This window comes from Saccoglossus kowalevskii, chromosome 6, assembly GCF_978046115.1.
Source record: "Saccoglossus kowalevskii chromosome 6, keSacKowa6.1, whole genome shotgun sequence".
Lineage (NCBI taxonomy): Eukaryota > Metazoa > Hemichordata > Enteropneusta > Harrimaniidae > Saccoglossus > Saccoglossus kowalevskii.
In genome coordinates this window covers 28,404,668-28,428,301 of record NC_140646.1, presented here as the reverse complement: position 1 = coordinate 28,428,301, position 23,634 = coordinate 28,404,668, and the positions used below count along the sequence as shown (strand labels likewise).

The following is a 23,634-nucleotide window of genomic DNA, read 5'->3' as shown; positions in this document are numbered from 1 at the left end:
CTGTTAACTATTCTTTCTACTGATTACTCCTGAGGGTTAAAAAGAATGCTACTAAGCTTGCAATCTTAGGGGAATTGGGAAGATACCCTCTTGCCATAAAAATTATCACACAAATAATTAAATTCTGGCTCAGATCAAAACTTCCATAGACGCCAAAGTTAATAAAAAGCACCTTTGATGAGGTCAATACAGTAAAAACTAGGTGGACAAGAAATGTTGACAAAATAATCAGTGACAACAATCTTGATAAGGCAATAAAACAACAAATAAAAAAAAGAAACCACACCAAACCAAGACTATCTCTGCTTTACTGAAAGAAAATTATAAAATAAAATGGAAAGAAGCTCTATTTGCAGACAACAGAGCAAATGGTGGAACAAACAAATTGGAAAATTATAGAACATTCAAAACACAGTTTAAAATGGAAAAATGTTTAATAACAATGAGTAATATTAAACTGAGACACTCCCTATGCCAGTTCAGAATCTCTGATCACAAACTTCATATTGAAACTGGCAGGCATTGCAGAACTCCAAGGAATGAAAGGGTCTGTAAACACTGTGCTAAAAAGCAGATTGAAGATGAGATACATTTCTTTATGGACTGCAGTCTGTACAATACACACAGAATTGAATTATTCAAGTACTGTAAGGAAATTATACAAAATTTTAGGAAGTTAAATGAACTAGAAAAATTCAATGCAATCATGTAATATTGTTCAGGAATAAGAACTGCACAATACATACAAAAATGTATGCAAATGAGATGTGAGCAGCTCCACCAAAATTAAAAATATTCTTTCCACTATAATTATGACTCTAATGTGATTTTAATATGATTTTGTTACCTCTTAATAATATTAGCTAGTGTATTGTATTGTACCGTATAAGTTTATTATGATCTTTTGCGTGTTTGTAATATTATTTAGCTTTATTTAGCATTCTGTGTAGTTGATTAACATTACTGTATCTTAGTGTAGTTTATTTTATTTTATCTTATCTATTTTTATTGTTATATGATCATAGAACAACTCACTGTAGTTCGTTTTAGTGTTGAATAAATAAATTATTTGACAAATTAATTTATTTTTTAATTCAGCTAATCCTTGTTTGAGGTAGTGATGTCTGGGGGCATTGAAGCATGTACTGTTCCAATGTACTATTTAACATCTAGTATGTTAGCTTGTAGCATTTAACTGGTACAATTGTATAAAACCAGTTTAATTCCTCTCCAGGAATTTGACATGTTTCAATAAATGTAAGGTTATCCTGATATTACTTGTTCTAGACCTGAGTGTTTTTGTGTAAATTTTTTTTCTAAGATTGGGGAACACAGCATTAAAGAACTGGGTAATATTCTTTCCACATTAGACGTAAACAAATTTCACTGGCTAACTCAGGTGACTGTGTATTATTGTTGTTGTTAAAACAACACTTCATACCTTTGTAATTTTTAAACATTATTATCTTGGTATAGTAGTGGTTTATACCCCGGTATAAGGAGCAGTATAAATTTGATATCTTAGAACATAACATGTTTCTGTTTTAGCATGTTTGGTCTTATATTGCTTCAGTGATCAAAACATTCAATCCCATTCCTATACACAAGACAGAACCTATATTTCAAAACTGTGATTGGAATAAACATCTTTCATGATGTTGAATAGTTCCTTAAAATAAAAGAAAGACAGTGATTGGTGTGCTTACTACAGGCTAATTACTGCAATGTATTTTACAACAACTTTCTTTTGGTAACCATCAGGTGCTACAATTTCTTTCTCAATAATGATCAATGTATGTTTCTAATTTGTGTTTATTGAAAATCAAATTATTTTACTAATAGATGTCATCTCTATTACTTATAATACATAAAATGTGGCTAATGTTTTTTATCAAATTTACCGCTGCATGTACATAAATCAGATTAAATTATTACCAGTAGCTGATTTGGATGGCTGATAGACAGTATGAACCTAATAAAATGGTCCATGATTTAACAGTAGAATGTATAGTTTCCTTTCTCAAACAAGTGAATTTTTAACCTAATGAATATTTCTATTTAGTATCCACTGGAATTCAAACCAGTGAATGTTTTTTAAATACACAGTGCCCTCTATGGGTTGCTTGGAGAAAGATACAAAATAATTTGAACTACCCCCGGTAATTGAAATTGAAGATTGCATAGCAATTGTTAGTTTTATAGAAGTTCAAGAAAGATTAATGTCTGATAATTGTAAATGTAGTTCCACCTTGTTCAAATTCTACCATTTAAAATCATGAAGTGAAGAATATCATTTTTCAGGCATGCCTTAATATATTGTGTGCACCATATTTTTGGAATCAGCTGTCCTGAAAATTCATTTATTTAATATTTTAATCATTCATATTGTGAAAGGTGCAGCATTTGAATATTGCATAATATTGCATATATAAATACAATACTGTATCTTATTGTTCACATTTGTCCAGCCATCCCTTTGTGCTAGGCAGCATTATTCAATTTTTGAGACTAATTGAATCCCACATCCCAAATGCCTGGGTTGAGATTTCTCATGGAAGGAATATTGTTTTGAAATAGAAAAGTGATTGTGTTTACAAATCATTAACGTACCATTGTAGCTATATAAGGGGATTATTAGGTTTGGGCCAATTGATATTTAAGGTAGAGATGCAGTTTATCAGACAGGTATTTTAATTAGTTAATTAGGCAACCAAGATGACCTCCCTTGTCCACATAACTATATATTTTTAGAAAGCTTATTGTATGAATTTTAAAATTTTGTAAGTATTTTTTTTTATGGACATTGTAGTTTGAAATATGCACAAAAATGTTTTTTTTTTGGTCAAAAGTGATTTAAAACAAATTCGCTTCTAAACCATGTCTCTGTTTCCTGTCAAAATTGGTTTACGGGTACATCTGTTTACTATGAAGAAAGTTTTGTCTTGAAAACTGTCTACCTGGGAAGCAGCTCAAATTTCACTAATTCAAGTTTATGCATAAATTAACACCCAGGCTAGTTGTCTGTACGATTGTTGTAACACTGTTCAACCAAAAACAATGCCCCTACGGCGTTTTGAAGATAAACACATTGTCAATCATTTGTGAAAATTTCAAAACAAAAGGTCAAAGCGTAAAGTTTATAAGAGACAATTGCTAATTTGCATATTTTATAGTTAAGTAAAAATATATGCTGATTTACATTGCTATTGGATTTAACACAGTTCCACTAAAAAATGCTCGGCACCATCTAAAAAAAATTGTTATATATATATATATCTGTCAGATTTGTTAAATTCGTGTAAAAATATGGAAATTTAGATTTTAAGTGAATATTTTTGTCATTTTTGATAAAAAATGTTATTTTCGACAACTAGTTCGAAATCGTAAGTCCAAATGCTTTCATATTTCCAGCAATGATACGTTGGATGGTCAGATTTGTTAAACTGGGTTTCAAAATAAGCAAATTTGGATTTTTAGTGAACATTTTTCTCATTTTTGGTAAAAAATGTTATTTTTGACAACTGGTTCAAAACCGTAAGCCCTATTTACAGAGAGCTTTCAACTAAATATAAAACATAATACAGCTTTAAAGTATACTTTGAATATGTAATAGCACAAATGAGTTAAGTAACTGGTATTTTTGATGAAAAATGCGATGATTATTCTGCTTATATCAGGTCCCTTAAATTGCACACATAATAATTTGGACGGTCATTATAAATAGAACATTGATACAGTCATTAGAAACAACTTTTAGATCTTCTCAGCTTATTTCAGAAGCCACCACATATATGGCACAACAATTGATCTTGCATTCAGCAATGTCTTATGTAAAACTGGAGTACATTTGTAATTGACTCTTTTATACCTGATCATAAGATTATTACTGCACAGATTTATTGAACATTTGTTCTTGGGTGTAACAAAACAATTACATATATGTACAACGTATCAGGAAAGATAACATTTCAAAAACATGACCACAATTTTCAAACAAAAACATTTTTTTTTCTCGACTATTTCTCAGGTTTTTGCACATCCATGATTTCTTAAGTTTAGCCTCAATGATGTTTGTCCAATGAAATGCACTATCCTTATAAACACTATAAAAGTTCATAATTGCAACTGCAAGAAACTGCAACTGCAATGTTTTCTAAATGACTGACTATGAATGACAACCACAATGCCACTTCACTGATTCTTGTTCCATGATAATGAAGACAGCGGACCTATTTCGACCGTCAGGTCGCTTGGTTTTCAGTAGATTAATGATTTATTTCACAGCACAAATCATCACTGTGTACATGGTATGCTATCAAATCACATACATGTATGCAATCTATAAACGACAACCATTACAAGTTCTGAATATTAGGGTAACATCCATGTGAAATATAGGAATCTGAGTCTTTGATTTGCACAGAAGATCTGAAGTTTGTGGACTCCTAGTGATACGTCACTCAAAATAGGGAATACTATATAATAGCTTGTGTTGCATGCTCGTTGAATTATGTTTCTTTATTATTTTACCTTTTGATCTTAAAATTTATATTATGTTGTTCCTGATAATAAAATCAACGAAGATCCCATAAATTTGCATGCACAAAGTTTCTTAAAAGTGGGAATAAATATAACCACAGTTTGGCAGTGCCATATTTACAATTAAATAATTGTATTTAATGTATTCATGGTCATTAAAGCGTTGCTGCGCATTCCCTGTAAACAAATGTGTATTTTACACGTATTGTGTATGTCATGAGTTCCATATTGATTAGGACAAGTAGTAGTTTGACCAATCATTTTCATAAACAGATTAAACAGCAAATACAGTGTTTATGTTAGCAACATATTTCTTAAGAACATTTCCCATCATTTCCAATGCTACTACCAGTACTGCAGAATTTACAGTTGATGGAAAATGTTACTGATATTAAAATATACAATCAATACAGTTTTTCTCTATTGGTGCATTAAAATTGTTGTTCTCTATTTCTTTTCTCTAATTTTTTTGGAGTATAAAGAAAACTGGTATTTTTTTTTTACAAAATTGACCATCGCATTAAATGTTTTCAGTTTTCCCCATAGACCACCATGTAAACTGAAAAAGGGTGTATAGTAATGAACCATTTTATTTAGCCATTTCTGAATACAGTCTTGAAAATGTATTGGTCACCCTTAATTTCTGTGCAAATGAATTTATTCACTGATTTCACCTCAAATTTGGTTGTTTTCCAGACTTTTACAAAATTGTTATATAGGCTTGTACATATGACTTACATATGAACATCCATTTGTGATACAGACTTATTTAACATGGACAAACAGTGGCAATTTTAGTGCTAAAAATACATCAAAATTCCCTGTTTTGGCCATTTCAGAAACAGATCTTGGTAATGCATAGACTGATTACATTCAAACTTGGTACAATGAAAACGAATGGGACCTTGATGCACGAGACATGCAGATATAATTAAAAATGGCTTACTGGTGGCCATTTTGTTTTACCAAATACAGTTCCAGGTCTCTATATTGGAAACACTGGAATGGTCAAGTTCAAACTTTATACAAACACCATACAACATGTGCTACTACTTGATTCAAGATTTAGTACTAAAAATGCATTAAACTTATTTAAATTGGCCTTTCTGAACTAATATTGAACCTTGATGCGCGTCCTTTCCTTTTGATTTAACAAATATAATTCTGGTTCCATATCTTGAAAGTAATTGGATAGTTAACCTGAAACTTTAAACATGCACACAACTCGGGATGCATATTTTTTATTCATATTTGTTTTTGATTTGTTTTTTATTTTTAGAATAGTGTGTTTTCTTTTTTGTTTTTTTTTAAATTCTAGTTTTTAAATTTCTTTTTGTAAGACCCTTTTTATTCTTCCCTGAGGATTTTATGCATCTAATAAATATTATTAAGATGACTGCAGAAGGCCCCATCTTGGATGGATTTTGTTTTTTATGCAATGACTTAAACTTCATAACCAATGAGGACTGTATAACTTGTTAATAGTATTTTTGGGCAGGCAATACAGTAAAACTTGGGTTTTATCTATTTATAGCAGTTTAATTGTACCACAATAAGTCAAAGGTGACATTGTACACTCTTTGCCCAAAAACAATGTTTCTGGCCAAATTATTTTTTCAAAATTGATGCATTTCTTTACTACCATGGCCAACTACAAAAAAAAACATTTGACATGTAATCTTTGAGTGATGTGAAGGTGATCTGAAACATTATTTTGTTTTGTTGAGCTTTAACTATATATAAATCTTAAAAAACATGGCTAAGAAAACAGAAATTCTGTGGAACCACAGATAAATCATCCTTGTATATATCATGTGTGTTTGACATTCTGAGTGCATGCTTTTCTAGTTTGTATGTTACATTAGTATAGGAAAATGCAGAAAGTATTTGGTGTCCCTTGATGCCCTATTTTCACAGGTTCGTACAGAGTCCTGTCAAGAGCATTAGTGCATATAGAGATAGTCACACAGTGTTATAATGAAGACATTGCACACTAGACCTGATTAACCTATTTAACAAGTTTATAATTCCATAGTTTGTAATAAAATGTTGAGATGACGATGACATAAGTATCCACCACATTCCAGTATATTACTTACATGCACTGTAGGCAACTTTAATACAATTATGAGGATATTAGTGACAACTGATTTTCATTGATGTCAGTTCAAATTTAAATAGCTAATTATTGCTACTGCAGAACTGACACTTGCCATATTAGTCATCTAGAAGGCAGCACATTTACAGTTTTCAATTTTTTTGGAAAATTATCTTTACCTACTTAAGATACTTGATGAAATTTGTGGTGCAAATTTTCACTGGCCCTTTAAATTAGTTGCTCATAATTGTGGATGTACAGTTATTTATATTTTGTGGACACAAATCTCAATTGTCAGTTTTGCGCCTAAAATGTCACACAAATCATATGGACATTCAGAACCAAGTTTATTTAGTATGGAATAACACTGCAACCATTTACAATTATTATAAAACAAATTGTGTTTTATTAGAGAACCTATATAATATAACTGAGGATGCTGATAAAGAATGCCATATTTTTTCCTTTATATTCTTTAGAACAAGCTGTATGGAAACCAACATTACTGCACTGTATACTGGATATAATATAAATTAATGCTGGCTAACCTGGAATTATCAACATTGTTTAGATGTGGGTGCAACGTCAGGACAGACATTTTGCCAGATTATTTCAGTTTATAATGAAAATATTTTTTTGATAATCATCTTATAAGCTATTTTCATTTGTTAACTTGAGTCTCGAGTCCAGGAAATAATTCCCTTTCCTCGATGGGTTAAATAAAGTGACACTGAAACATTACAATGAAAAGAAATTGTTTCAGATGATATTTAAATGTTTTTCATATTAAAAGTGCTGATAATACCATGAACTAACAAACATTCATTGTCAGCTGGCTACACATGAAGCTCCATGCAATACATAACCCCCAAAATAGCTTACTGCGGAAGCACCCAACACTGTTCTGTACACTGTTCTAATACATTTGGAGTTATTGCTATATACCGGTACTGATAGAAAATTGCGTATTTCTAAAGATGCAATACAGTACAATTTATTAACTCGTAACAACCTACTGAAGGAGGTTAAAGGTTACAACAACAACAAAAATTACAGAAAAAAAATTAATCAAATTACAATGGCTAATAGTTTAAAGACAACCAAAAACAGACTAAAAACAGAATAAAAGTTAGTAACGGAAATATATAATAAAGTAAAATAAAACACAAAAAAAAACTATAAACTGAATATAAAAACAAAAACCCAATGAATAGGTGTAAAAAAAAATAAAAGAAAAAGTCAATGACTAAGTACCAGGGGTAGGTGCTGCTGTCTAATAGCAAAGCTGTATTTCAGATATTGTGCCAGAGGAATTGCTAAGTTATTATTTGACATTATTTTTATGAATTTATTTTCAGGTGTGAGATTAGTAAAGTCAGGAATAATCTTTTCAGCTTCATTGTATAAAACGACCCTCTCTTTACTATATACTGGGCATATTATGAGGAAGTGATGTTCATCTTCAATATCATTTTTATTACACAATTTGCAGATTCTGTCGCTACTTTTGATTCTGTTGTGTCTTTCTTTTTCAATTTCTAAACTGATTGCTCAGTCTGAATTTAGTTAGGGTACTTTTCAGTTCTTTATTTTTTAGCTTAATTAAGTAGTTTTCCAAAATGAAGTTTGTTTTAAATTTTTTGTAAGTCCTCAGTTTGTTTTTTGTATTAGTGTTTTGTCTGTTATCATCATTAATTGAGTTAATCCAATACTTTATAAATACATTTTTTATTTTATCGTATATCCGTGACATTTGTGACGATTTTAGCTCATTATTGTCAATATCTGATAGTGTTGTATTTGTAGATTTAAATACAGTTATTATTATTATGCGTCTTATATCTACTTCAAACAAAAGTAGCCGCTATTCATGATGAGAACTGGAAAACCAACTGTAACTTGGGTAGCTGGTAAACTGACCTAGCTGATGACAAACCACTATCAAAAAAACTTTCGACCCCATGTAGCCACGTACGGCCGTCAGCTATATGAACTGTACTCCGTCTACAAATGTTCATCTGCCGACACGTTATTGGACTTTCCCACCCACGATGACAACCAATAAATCATGTTTGTAACGTCTGGTCTGATTACACCCAGCAGCACAAGCTCTAAATCAGGGTCATATATTGCAGATTTGTATTTGAACAAATAATCGTGCATGGGCATCCTGTCTTCTAAGCTTTGTGAAAGCATAAGGTTTTGAAAGCATTGTGCATATTTACAACTTTCTAGCATTTCACACGTAATGCGCCATATACTGTAAAAGGATCAATTGTTCACCGGGTTTTAATTTGGCTTATTTCGCTGAATGAAAAATGCGCTAAATTAAAACCCAGTGAATATGTACAATTTAGCATAGAATACATTATCTAAATGACAAAACCGTGAATTTAAAACCCACTTAATATACCTGAAATGGTAAATCAGCGAAATTTAAACCAAGTGAAAATTAGTCATTTTACAGTATGCGTATCGATGTCGCCATGCCAACGTTTCGTTTCGTCCTAGTTGTGATATTTATCTGTAAATGTCAGACCATTGGTCTGAGGTTCATTGCAGACTCTATTTGAAAGGCTGCGGTTGAGGTTTCATGTTGATCCGTCGAAAATGGCAGTTACTTATCACACAACAAAAACTTATTAGTTACGACAATATTTTCTTAACATTTTATGGAAACAATTTGTAGTGTGCATAAACCTTAAAGAAACATAATAGACAAAACAGTAAATTTTAATATTACTTGTTCGTGCTGTTTTGCAGCACTGCGAAGGAAAATGAAAGATTACAACAATTAGCACATATGGCTGGAAGTTACATTTGCTCCGTTGTGTAGACAGGTTTCAACATTTCATCAGATAATACAATTTATATCCAATCATCTAGAACAAACTTTTCTAGAGAACACACGCGCACAAAGATTTTGTGTTCTCGTATTTGGGGGGGGGGTCACAGTAATATAAACAAGGATACATTTTGCCGAGATTTTCAAATCAGTCGCTATTATGATTTACAGAGGCGGCGGCACGAAATATCCCATGGAGGGGCGAGATCTGCTCATCACCCCTCGCTTACTAGGAGGACCCAGGGGCATACACTTCCTTGAATTTTGAAATCTAGACCCTCTACAACCTAAGCTATTTCCTTCATTTTGAGGGGCAAATTGTGCTGACACAAAAGGTTTCAGCTTGATTTTCGAGTGGCGGCATATTTTACGTGCCCCTGAAGTGGTTCTCGTTTTTAGAATATTAGAAATAAGTATCGGTCTTATTTCTGATCAAGATGGGTATGAATATCGGTAGTATTTTCCCAATTTGGTGTATTTATGGTTCCGTATATGAGCGAATATCTCCACCTCAGATTCCGGCCTCATATCCCTAGGTAACTGTTTTATTCGAAATAAACAGTGAGGACAGAAATGGTACTTTGGTATAAATATGGGTATAGATTTTGCCACTATCCAGTTATAAAATTGGCCACACTTTTGAGCACTCAGGGGCACTTCCCTACCCAGCTATGTATCAACTGCCCCCCCCCCCCCGCGTGCATGCCCGTGAATGTGGTTATGCAATAGAAAGTAATGTCTACACGTAGGTAGGGTTATTAAAATCGAGAAAACAAAATACGGGTATATTTTTTCCGACATATAAGATAAACGGAAAAGAGGTTACTAATCAATCTTCAAGTTTTACATTTTTGTAATTTCTTCTGTGAATCTCTCCGGCGAACCTACCAGCGAATCTCCGGTAAGGTATACTTAGTAGTACGTGACGTTCAGAATTCCCCCGCCCCTGAATAATCGCGAAGAACAGACTGGCGTGTTAACTGCATAAATATGTATAATTTCCTTCCTGAATACAGAACTTAGTTGATCTAATCGTTAAGGCGTATGATACATTTTGATGTGAGTTAATTTGTAATGAATAGTTCAGCCAAACACTGAATTATATCATGATGGTGGTATGATGAATTATATTTTTTTCAAAATGATATTTCTGGATTTCATAGAAGTATATTTTCATTTTTTGGCCGGCTAATGTTGGATGTGCAAACCTCATTCGGGAACATGTATATTCGGTGTTTAGAATAAAGATGGGCAAAATGCTAACAGGGCAATCGTTTTTATTGATGTGTTGAAATTACGCCAATAGGGTATGCTTTTGATGTTTTTGTTAATTGAATGTTTTTGTTGTTGTTGTTGTTTTTAAAAAAATTGTGTACGTATTTGAAATTTATTTAAAAAGCTGAAGAACCCTTGTATCATCAGAGGGACTGTGCATCATCATAAGAATAGCGGATTTTGCAAGGAATAATGTTTACTTGCTCTCTTGACTGAACACTTAAAACCCAGAGTAAAGAATAAACTTTATAAAATAGTCGGATGGTTGAGGTGATCTACTAGTATCACATGGATATGTGTAGTATAGTCAGATGGTTGAGGTGATCTACTAGTATCACATGGATATGTGTAGTTGTAGTCGGATGGTTGAGGTGATCTACTAGTATCACATGGATATGTGTAGTATAGTCAGATGGTTGAGGTGATCTACTAGTATCACATGGATATGTGTAGTTGTAGTCGGATGGTTGAGGTGATCTACTAGTATCACATGGATATGTGTAGTTGTAGTCAGATGGTTGAGATCATATACTAGTATCACATGGATATGTGTAGTTGTAGTTGGATGGTTGAGGTGATATACTAGTATCACATGTATATGTGTAGTATAGTCAGATGGTTGAGGTGATCTACTAGTATCACATGGATATGCGTAGTTGTAGTTGGATGGTTGAGGTGATATACTAGTATCACATGGATATGTGTAGTATAGTCAGGTTATATACTAGTATCACATGGATATGTGTAGTTGTAGTCGGATGGTTGAGATCATATACTAGTATCACATGTATATGTGTAGTTGTAGTTGGGTGGTTGAGGTGATCTACTAGTATCACATGGATATGTGTAGTATAGTCAGATGGTTGAGGTGATATACTAGTATCACATGGATATGTGTAGTTGTAGTCAGATGGTTGAGGTTATATACTAGTATCACATGGATATGTGTAGTTGTAGTTGGGTGGTTGAGGTGATCTACTAGTATCACATGGATATGTGTAATTGTAGTTGGATGGTTGGGTGATATACTAGTATCACATGGATATGTGTAGTATAGTCAGATGGTTGAGGTTATATACTAGTATCACATGGATATGTGTAGTTGTAGTTGGGTGGTTGAGGTGATCTACTAGTATCACATGGATATGTGTAGTTGTAGTTGGATGGTTGGGTGATATACTAGTATCACATGGATATGTGTAGTTGTAGTTGGATGATTGAGATCATATACTAGTATCACATGGATATGTGTAGTTGTAGTTGGATGATTGAGATCATATACTAGTATCACATGGATATGTGTAGTATAGTCAGATGGTTGAGGTTATATACTAGTATCACATGGATATGTGTAGTTGTAGTCAGATGGTTGAGGTGATATACTAGTATCACATGGATATGTGTAGTTGTAGTCAGATGGTTGAGATCATATACTAGTATCACATGGATATATGTAGTTGTAGTCGGAAGGTTGACACGATATACTAGTATCACATGGATATGTGTAGTCGTAGTCAGATGGTTGAGGTGATATACTAGTATCACATTGATATGTGTAGTTGTAGTCGAATGGTTAAGGTGATATACTGGTATCACATGGATATGTATAGTGTAGTCGGATGGTTGGGTCATATACTAGTATCACGTGGATATGTGTAGTTGTAGTCGGATGGTTGAGTGATATACTGGTATCACATGAATATGTGTAGTTGTAGTCGGATGGTTGAGGTGAAATACTAGTATCACGTGGATATGTGTAGTTGTAGTCGGATGGTTGAGTGATATACTGGTATCACATGAATATGTGTAGTTGTAGTCGGATGGTTGAGGTGAAATACTAGTATCACGTGGATATGTGTAGTTGTAGTCGGATGGTTGAGGTGATATACTAGTATCACATGGATATGTGTAGTTGTAGTCGGATGGTTGGGTCATATACTAGTATCACATGGATATGTATAGTGTAGTCGGATGGTTGGGTCATATACTAGTATCACATGGATATGTGTATTATATGTACATGTCGGATATTTTGTCTTTTACGCCTTGATGAGTCTGTCACAGGGTTCACAAAGAATCACGTGTAACTGCCCCTTAAAAGAAAAATAACATTGCATACTCCGAGGTTAGTATTAAAGCCAATCGGCGATTTTGCAGGGGCTTATTGCCAGTAGCCCATATTCTCGAAACCGTGGTGAAATGAAACATTAAGCTCAGTGGTTAGTTTACGCATCTTTTAAATGTGTTTTGATTCACAGTGCATTCGGCAATCAACTGCAAGTCAGTTATGTGAATATGAATTGCATTCACTGGCAGCCGTACTAATGAACATGTTGAAATCGCATTTAACGGTAGAAATATGATAATTCTTAAAACATCTACATTTCTATGAAAGGCCTCAGTACTCTATATTGTTTTAATTTGTATGTAGCTGTTGTTGTATTTTCTGATTTAGTAGTAAGTGCAATGTATATTTCATTAAATGAGTGAAACAAAGACGTGGAATTCATCACCTAAACTGAGTATAATAATTTGTCAAAATAGCAATAGAAAATAATATTTCTTTGGCATTACCCAATCTCATTTAATATACTTATTAGACAACAGAAAGACAGACAATATGCAGGGTTACATCCTTAAATGACGATTCACCGTGAATGGAAGGGGTTCACTGCCAAGTTGAAGCTCCTTGTGTTGGAGAGGTATAGGTACATTCTGCGCTACGGAGTTCTCATTTCAAACTGTTTAAGCCCTCTTTTCAGTGTAATGTAGAACTATGTCTTATTATGACAACACATCTTCATCAAAATGTCGAAATTTGAATATCCATTTTAGTACAATTTACCCAAAATGGAGCCTGAGTTTTAAGACCTTTTCTAATATAAATAAGAAGTGGAGTTTAGAACACCTATTAAAACATACCATCTTACATATTTCGACATTGATTTTGCAAATAAAACATTCGCTTGAATGGTATCATCACACTGCTGTCATTTGAAATAAAATTTGCACTCTGAGAGAATTTATAAAGCGTTATTAGTGTACTGGAAAATGCCATTCTCTGTAATAGCACGGACTGTGACAAAACCTGAAACCGTGAGTTCTATATAAGTTTGTTGAACGTAAATAATTCCATTACAGCATAAAAACATGAAACTTAGTGCTGATGGTCAATTCAAATAATGGGTCAAATATTTTTTTAGTCTATGAAGACGAATCATGTATATTTTATGTAATAGATTGAGAGTTTCCTGTCACCCAGATTATTTGGAAATCTGTTTTTCAAAGCTAAATTTAGATAGCACCGCAGTTCTATTCAACCCACACATTTATAATTATAAGCAAACGCTGTTTTATTTTAGAATTATCTTGCGAGCATCATTGTTTGTTGTCATCAGAGTACTTCGCTAGGACCTACAGGACTCTATAGTAAACGTGTCGCTCTCCATGACCAACTTCTACAAAGTACCGAAAAATCTAATTGTTGAAAACATCACTACCGGTAAGTTGAAGATTATGAACTGGAACTCGAAGGCCTCAAAACACATTCTGTGCCCAGGAATATAACGGCACACGGCGTTTGAATCAGTCACAGTACCGACCGTTACATCGCGAGTCATCGAATAGTAGCACCGCAAACCAAGGGTCATTCAATAACCAAACACTCCCTTGCTCCCTTGCTCTGTCCGACTGTGTGCGACCCGAGTCCACGTCGCGAGCTCAGTTTCTATTTACGAAATACCAAATATATTGATACTAATGGGCCCGGCAACGTTAAATTATAATGTGCCACAACGCCATTGAACAATCAATACGTCACTTCCTGAGTCCTATTCGTGAGGTCGTATCTGTGAGGTTCTATTCGTGAGGTATATAGCGTGCGCATACATCAATTGATCCACAGGTGGGGATCGCAGCAGTCCAGGGCGCCACCTACGCCAACTTGTCAGGCTAGTTATCCTGTCGTCATCTACATTTTTCATAACATTCGTTTTTTACCTACGGTGTTGTATCGATGCTAAAACAGGTGCAGCCAATAGAGCTGTTTATCAGAAAAGCTGTTCAAAGGGATTTTTGTTGAGGGCAGGGGATTTTTTCTATTTTTTGTAGGGAGCGGGAAATATCAGTACCCCGCAGTGGGCCCGGGCAGGGCAGATTTCTTTTTAAAAACAATTTTAGTGGGTATGAAAAAATATCGCAGCGTTGGCAAAACGGCCTTTAGGGCAGGGTATAATAAAAACACGCATTGGGGGAAATAACATATGCTAAATGTGGGGGGGGGCAACATAACGAGAGAAGAGTAGGCGAAAAGGCGCTTTTTAATGAGGGGGAAGGGAAAGATGAATTTGGTCAGAAGGAGGGCAAGTCGGCGGGAGGAGAGTAAACAAAAAAGTGTTTGTTTTTTAATGAGGGGAGGGGAAAGATGAATTTGGTCAGCAGGAGGACAAGAAAGGCAAGTTGGCGGTAGGGGAGTAGGCAAAAAAGTGTGTTTTTAATGAGGGCGGGGGAAAGATGAATTTGGTCAGCAGGAGAGCAAGACAATTTTTTTCAGGTGGAGGGTAGCTTATGAACAGATTTTAATTTCCCCCTCTTTCCTTTATATTAATTAGCATACTAGTACTTCAAAAGGCCCATAAAATAAATTTTGTTCCAGAGAATTGACTATTTCAATTTATTGCTCGTTGGCTGTACCTGCTAAAACAACGATAGGGGTGACACAGTGGAACGTCTGGGTGGGAGACCATACTTCTGACGTGTTTGCTTATTTGAATAACACTAACCCTGGGTGAACATGGTTATGTACACGGTAAGAAAACACGGTAAAGAGAAAGAAACTACATACATGTACTCGTATATAGTGAAATTGTCTTTTGTTAACTTTTACTGTTGTTTTTATCACTTCGTTCCATAGTGGTTTGAGCGGGTAATCGGCAACATTTTAACGCTCGTAGAATTCACCTACCAAGACAACTACGAATAATCTGGTTTGATTTACAACAACCACTATGCTACCAGTGATCGGTAATCTGGTTTGATTTACAACAACCACTATGCTACCAGTGATCGGTAATCTGGTTTGATTTACAACAACCAATATGCTACCAGTGATCGGTAATCTGGTTTGATTTACAACAACCACTATGCTACCAGTGATCGGTAATCTGGTTTGATTTACAACAACCACTATGCTACCAGTGATCGGTAATCTGGTTTGATTTACAACAACCAATATGCTACCAGTGATCGGTAATCTGGTTTGATTTACAACAACCACTATGCTACCAGTGATCGGTAATCTGGTTTGATTTACAACAACCACTATGCTACCAGTGATCGGTAATCTGGTTTGATTTACAACAACCACTATGCTACCAGTGATCGGTAATCTGGTTTGATTTACAACAACCACTATGCTACCAGTGATCGGTAATCTGGTTTGATTTACAACAACCACTATGCTACCAGTGATCGGTAATCTGGTTTGATTTACAACAACCACTATGCTACCAGTGATCGGTAATCTGGTTTGATTTACAACAACCAATATGCTACCAGTGATCGGTAATCTGGTTTGATTTACAAATTTGATGAATGTTGTCACACTCATGCAAACAATTTTCGGTAAGTAAAGAAGTGAAATAGACTATTTTCCGTTCACTGCGAGAATCACGCGTTATGCGTGAAATCGAACGTAAAAACAGGACAAACAAGGTCATAGCGTCGTAGTCGCGTCAAACATCACGTGGGATTCGACAAACGCGAAAGTATTTCGGGGACATTTCCATGCTTAATAATGTGCTGTCCACATTTGATGATAGGCAATTTCGATTAAGTAAGGGTATTCGGAAGCAATATTCCTCTGTCGAAGATCGACCGGTCAATGTAAGCTACGAAATAAAGAAATTCTAGTTCAAAATCAAATCGTTCGATTTTTGCGGCAGACGTTCGACGCGCGTCTTTCATGCATCTCGCGAGATCTCGCAATTGTACGGAAAATCATCTATTGGCTTCTAAAGATTTGTGAATGTATAAGTTGGCTATGATAAATTTCTCTTTTTGCGCTCATGTTATCTATTGCAATTCGTGAGAAAATGGGGTTCGTCACGCAGACGACATTTAGAGAGACGATGCGCATTACTTGTTCATTCAAGGTACCCTGCATGACACGACTATATGCCGAGTACTGGTGTGTATTGTGGATATGCGTCGATTTAGACATTATATGCGAGTAAATTTGACCAATGTTTGCCGAGTCGTGCATTTCTTGTAGTATATGGCAGGCTAACACACTACGTTGCCTAGAAGATGGATTGTTGCTAATCACTCACGTGTTTGACAGTTATTTCCAGTATAACAGCCTTGACAGGAACATGAATATGTTGAACATGTCGTAGCTTGGCATATACCATTATTTTGGCATGGATTGGTCAGGCATGGATTGGCGATTGCTGTGAACAGACAGATAGAATTAATGAATGCATACTAGGATATATTCAAATTGTAGTATTGAGTATTAGTAATTCATTGTATGGCATTTGGAACACTTTACGCAAGGTATTCGCTTTATCGGGAGACCCGTTCATACACGTCGTGAACGTGGACGAGGAAGGCACATTTGTCGGTGGCGTTATGTCACATGTATTATGGTAAATAACGGCCGGAAACATTTATACTAAAAGCTGTACTCCGAAGAATGTTAGTTTGATTGACATTATCTATAAAATTAATACAGAAAATAAAAATAAAGCGTTTTGGCTATTTTTAATTTATTTTCTCTTTAACGATGCTTTATGGGCAATCAACAAGGATTTGGAATATAATACATCAAAATCCAAAACATTCTCATCTGCCTGTGAATGAAAAGCCGTTTCAAAGACTAATAAAATATTAGTAACTACTTGTACTTGTCTTTATTATACTCGACAGAAATAAAATATATATAGTGGTCGAGTTTACAAAACATAAGTGTGTTGTCAGTGCAAAGTTTATCTTACAGAAAGTGTACAATTGACATGTATAAGATACTTACCAGTCTGACATATATTTCCAGTATAACAGCCCACACAAGTGCACGTGTACGTAGTTCCTAAGTTGTTACATATACCGCTGTTCAAACAAGGATTTGGGTCACACGGGTTGACAGCTGAAAAAGGCCATACATGGATAATACAATTAACGTCGAAAATAGAGGATGTTAAATTTGACTGTAAGTAGTACACTATGCATATTTATTAAGCACCGTGTAAATATGTAAAGCGTTGTGGTTTATTGTTACATTGCCAATTGATGCAATGATACAATACTAGTACATTGTAGTCAGTCTTACCTGCATTCCACGTGACTTTCCATCCCGAGTATTCCAAGTTCTTATCAGTACCGAAGTACATCCAGAACGAATCACTCTCAATTGTCAATGTTTCTGGGACAGCTTGGCCATCATAGAACCAAAGCACACCGGGCTGGCTTACGCCTTGGAAATTTGCAACGTCGTACCTCACCCCAGGGCCAAGGTATAGTTCGTCTTTTGGTTCTTCCACGTGAAAAATTTGGTCAAATGTTAAGGTTATAGACGTGGCACCGGGAATGTAACATATATATCCTGCCGAATACCGAGGAAGGTAGGCATTAGGCCAGTTGATGGATTGAAAAGATCCCGTTGCGCACTCAATTCCATAACAGCTATACAGGTTTTGGTGATCTGAAAACAAGAGAAATGATTACACTCAATTATTACAAGTATCACGTGGCTTGGTGCTACATTATTATTATTATTATTATTATTATTATTATTATTATTATTATTATTATTATTATTATTATCGCTGTATTATTATTATTATTATTACAATTACTGTAATGCACATATGTATTGGTGGTGGTTCACATTTTTAATCGAGCGAATAATGTTGCGTGTGTGTGCTGCAAAAATAGTATACGATGATTCATGAACAGATTATGTTTTCATCGCGCAAGTATAAAACATACAAATGATAATCAAATGCTTGTTTATATTTCTTCTTTAATTTCGAAATAGCTAATAGCGGACGTGATGGAACATGTTACGTGCACCAGAAACCCACTCACCTCCTATTTCATTGCAATCAGAACCCATCCAATTAGTATCGATCTCTTCTATACATTCACACACGAATGACGATTCGCCCAATGGTGGATTTACCCGGTCATAGCACGTACGCGTAACTCCACGAGCATTGCATGGATTCGTTGAACAATCTGCAACAAATAATATACACATAGGTTAATATATCACCACGTGAATTTTACGAGACACTCTGGTAAATGACTTGTCATTTCCACGACAATCTTGTTGTGTTTGTCAGTGTTTTGTGTATGAAGATATGAAACTCAGGGGAAACTAGGTATTTTTTTAACTGCCTATTTCAAAATAAATAATTACACGTAACTATTCCAAATCCCCCCCCCTCGCCCGCCGAATGACCAACCATTACGCTGTCTGACAGCACGCATTGTTTTGAAGAGATGTGACTGAACAACAACGCGTATCTCCTCGTACGGCAAAACGATGACATTTATTCATCCACCCAATTGTTCATTTATGGTGCCATGATATTCTGGTATGCATGTATGTACGTAGATTGTGGACAGTCCCTCTGGCCTATTGTCTTTTTCAACTAAAATGCCGTAACGCATTTGTGCGAGGTCCCTTCGGCATTACGTAAGTGCATTACGGCTTTTGATTAAATCATTTTAGTCGAAAAAAACACTAGGCCAGAGGGACTGCCGAAAATCCATTATGTAAATAATATAATATAATATATTAAGAATATATCATCGAAAGTGATACACCTTCCAGGTTTGTACCAAATAGCACATGGCGAACTATAGCATATACAGACCAATGATTGTATAGCGCCACCAATTACGAGGTTTGCTTTGGTTCACTGTCACTGTGACACGTGACGTTGAAATAGCTACATACCATTATTGAATTAACAACATCTTAAATTAGTAAAATTACAGATTAGCCAAATTAAAATGCTAGCTAAAAGTACTCAGTATGTATATATACATATACATTATTAACGGTAGTTTACATAGTATTGTTGACAAGACCCCGGTTCTGAATGCGTGTTGTAATAGTGTTGCTCACACAGTTATTACATAATCCATGCATAATTGTGCATCGGTGTTTCTTTTTCTCGACAACTTAAATCGGAAAAAAAACAGACTTGGCAATTAGTGAATATGGACATACGAACAAGCTTGTTTTCAATAAATTGGAACATGTTAAACCAGAAGAGCTTGAAGGCGTGGTATAAAAATGGTGGCATTACTTATCTCATACATGCAATATATCGGTGGTCATTTTAACAGTTTATTATGAAAGAGCATAAACTTCTATAGTCCATGGGAAGAGGGGCGAATATAGAATCTGACAAGCATATACCATCAATTTGAACTAATGTGCTCTATAGATTTGTTTATACAGGGTGGCACTACACGTCATACTGTCTGATCATGCGCATTCCCAGTCACAATGATTCATCTGCCAGTGTAGAGGTGAAGAAAACAAGAGGCCGTGCATGCACTGATCGCGCCATGTCCTGGCTGACACCTTTGTTGTACATTTCTTTTAAGCCCATGGCACGTTGAACCGTTGTTCTGTGTCACGATTCACCCCCCCCCGCACCCCCCCCCAAAAAAACGTGAGGATAACATTATTTGTATTTACAATAAAGCGTAATGGGCAGGCAATATAGCTATAAAAAGCTCCATAGGCAGGGCAGGGCAAAGTTGATTTATCTGCTTCAACTCGATATGAAGCTAAGAATTGAGCAACTCATCCCAGACCAAATTAATTCAAGGCACGTATTATCTAGTATGTGGCGTCTATTCCTTACGTGTTCTCGACTATGTGTCTCTACGGTTATATTTTCTGTATGATGATATGAAGGTTGTAACCAGACAGTATGAGCCGTCACATACGCAAACACCACATAAAAGCTGAGTTTAAATGATTATGGATGGCGAGTAGAGGTGAAAATGAAACTACTAATATTACCGTGTCCCATATACTATACATGACAACATTGGACCTGTTCAATTCACGATGGTCATTTCCATTAGGGATGGGCTCAATACCAATGCCATGTAATGCCAGCATAATGAATAGGTTTGTAAAAAGAGTTCCTGAACTTTGCGCTAAATAATGAAAACAAAATACCCACTGATTATATCAGCACAATACCGGTACCGAAACAGTCATGTTCAAATGATAATACAAAATTCAAAAATAGTTGCCGAAAGATTTACATTTCCAGTGAAACTAATTTCCATGGCAGGTTGGAATGGAAAACAGAAAATTAATAATACAGCTGTGATCCAAGTGGCAAGCTTAGGTCCACATCATAGTACATTCCACAAACACAGCGTACATACTGCTTAACTCAACGTGTATAAGTGCATTTATCGTCAATAATACGGTCATTGCGTACAATCATATAACCAGTGCATTTGAATTGTCGGATATATAATATAATATAACGTATAACCCAATGTATTGAAACACGTTTCTTGTCAGTTTTATTCCCAGTACTAGTATATTGTGGTTAAACCATACCACAACCGCCTGAAGTTTTTAAAATAAATCCCTCCTGTATTCAATGAACTGTCGCCCTGGAAAATATGAAACCCTGCCACTCACTCAAGTAAGCATTAGTTGTAAACTATAATATATCGTCATGTATTATATTTGGCAGACAGGCAAAGTCGGGACTTCTTTTTTGTTTTACAGAAAGAAATAATTAAAGTTAGTTTTCGCGATCACGCTGAAAAGGCTAAATTGACAATTTTTATTTTTTATTTTTGTAAAACAAAAAAAGAAATCCTGACCCTGCCAGTCTATATATTTGGTTTCATAGATGCTCCCTTAGTTGACGACATTGGCAGTGTGGGAAGACAACAATGAGTTATATGTACATTCATGAATGAGCAGTAAATTGCTTACAATCCCTTTGACAATGGACAGGGTAACGAATCTTCGGGTAACGCATCAAATTAAATGCTTTAAAGTTGTTGCCGTTGGAAGCATTTGCATGTCAGAGAAATGAAACAATGAAAGCAGAGCACAGTTGCGGTGGCGTTCGGACAATTGGCTATGTATTGTTATTTTCTGAAGTTGGGCGTAATTAACATTCCATTCTTACTCGAACCATTTCACATGCAAGCCCCGCCAACTTAAACTAATAACTCATTCCATGACATATTGTGAATCATTTGTGCACGCATCATTGTCCTGGGATCCATTTCTACAAAACTTCACACAGATACCTTACGTAATTGTCATTGATTAAGCTCTAAAGGCCCAACCCAAATGAGGCCGAACTTTCTGCTGAAATTGTTCTGTGTACGGTGTAGATTTTATGCAATTTAAACAAAAAATAATCGTTGAAATGACCGTCATAGCTTACTTTGTCTTCACATTACGAGTCGCTTGGAATATACTGTGACACACGTTGAAATAGCTAAATGCCATCATAGCAAATTTTACTTAATGCATGAATTACCGGGATATTTAGCTTTAACAAGTGCCAACAAACCCCTTATGAGAATATACACTCTTTTAAATTAGTAAAATATTGAAATAGCGACACTATGGATTAGCTAACTTGGCTAAATAACATGCTAGCTAAAAAGACACGTTTTCAATATAGTGTACGATTGATGGAGAAAGCAAGGGAGCATCACTTAATACATTCCATGGGTACATTGATTAAGTGCGCCCTTCACGTACGTCGACGCTACATACATGTATATTAAAATGAACAGCGCAAAACGCAGTGCAGTACGTACACAAGGATAATTAAAGATTGTTTAAAAACTCAGAATGCAAATTGCGTTCCTCGCCTTAAGATGATGGACATGCAACACTGCAGCACGAGAGAGTGTAGCTTTGACCCCTACATCTTGACCTTCAATTTGCGAGTACGTCCCTTGATACTCGTCGCCATGCTGTACTACCCTGGTGTTTCGCGACATACATCGACAATATTTTCAGATTTTGAAAAATATCAATTTAAAATATCAGTAGTATTGGGAAGTTCGATGTACCTCGCAAACAAACCAAAACAATCTATGATAGTCATATCGTGACTAACACGATATATGTAATGGTTTCGTGGGACACTCCCATTTAGAGCATAGCACTTTCCCCGGTTTGACCGCCACAGCACACCCGACTGGGTAATTGTAATAGAACTAAAAGTCTCACCTTGCGCATCCGTCCAAACCACCAAAGCAGTCGCTACGAACACACACGTATAAAGCCACATTATGGCTGTAGCCGCTGCCGATTGATTCTCGCCGTCGCTACTATAATCCAAGCTCGTGCAAGTCTCGTACTATCGTTAAGTCTGCCAGCTCACTGATCGCATCAGTCTTCTGTGACATTCATTGTACAACACCTTCTCCGAACAAAAGAGCCCAAGACGGCAACCCCATTGGCTAAATAAAACACAATAGACGGACTGATTGTGCAAGCGTTTTGAAAGGCCTTTTCCGTCTATGGTTGATTGAACTGAATCATGAATTCATTACGTAGCACACTCCATTGTTACACCTCAAATTCCACCACTACAATAAAGAAACGCACTCCAACGCGATATGTTTTACACATGGATCAAGATTTATGGCCGCAGTAAAAAATAAAAAAAAAAATACGACAAATGCTTGTATGATCGAAATTTATAGAACACCTGTTGATTTGAGAAAGTCATATAAGTACTCAGGAGGAGAATTAATATTACGTATATTCACTGAAAAGTGTAAGTTAATGAAAATCCTGTTTTTCCAATGTCAAATTTGTTGTAGCGACGCTATACAATATACACTACAA

The 23,634-nt window shown here is 35.3% G+C and overlaps 1 protein-coding gene across 6 annotated transcripts in view; it reads right to left on the bottom strand.

Annotated features, from left to right (window-relative positions):
• The window catches only part of LOC100366417 (uncharacterized), a 156,192-nt gene extending 132,971 nt beyond the window's left edge, over window positions 1–23,221 (bottom strand). For all 6 annotated transcript variants that reach the window (XM_085500310.1, XM_085500314.1, XM_085500315.1 and 3 more), the window contains exons 1-5: window positions 23,011–23,221; window positions 18,843–18,992; window positions 18,085–18,456; window positions 17,788–17,901; window positions 17,087–17,206 (exon numbers count right to left, since the gene is read on the bottom strand). In XM_085500310.1, coding sequence (XP_085356436.1) covers window positions 17,087–17,206; window positions 17,788–17,901; window positions 18,085–18,456; window positions 18,843–18,992; window positions 23,011–23,071 — 817 coding nt within the window. In that variant the 5' untranslated portion in view covers window positions 23,072–23,221. The remainder of the gene's footprint in view (window positions 1–17,086; window positions 17,207–17,787; window positions 17,902–18,084; window positions 18,457–18,842; window positions 18,993–23,010) is intronic.
• Window positions 23,222–23,634: the final 413 nt, after the last annotated feature.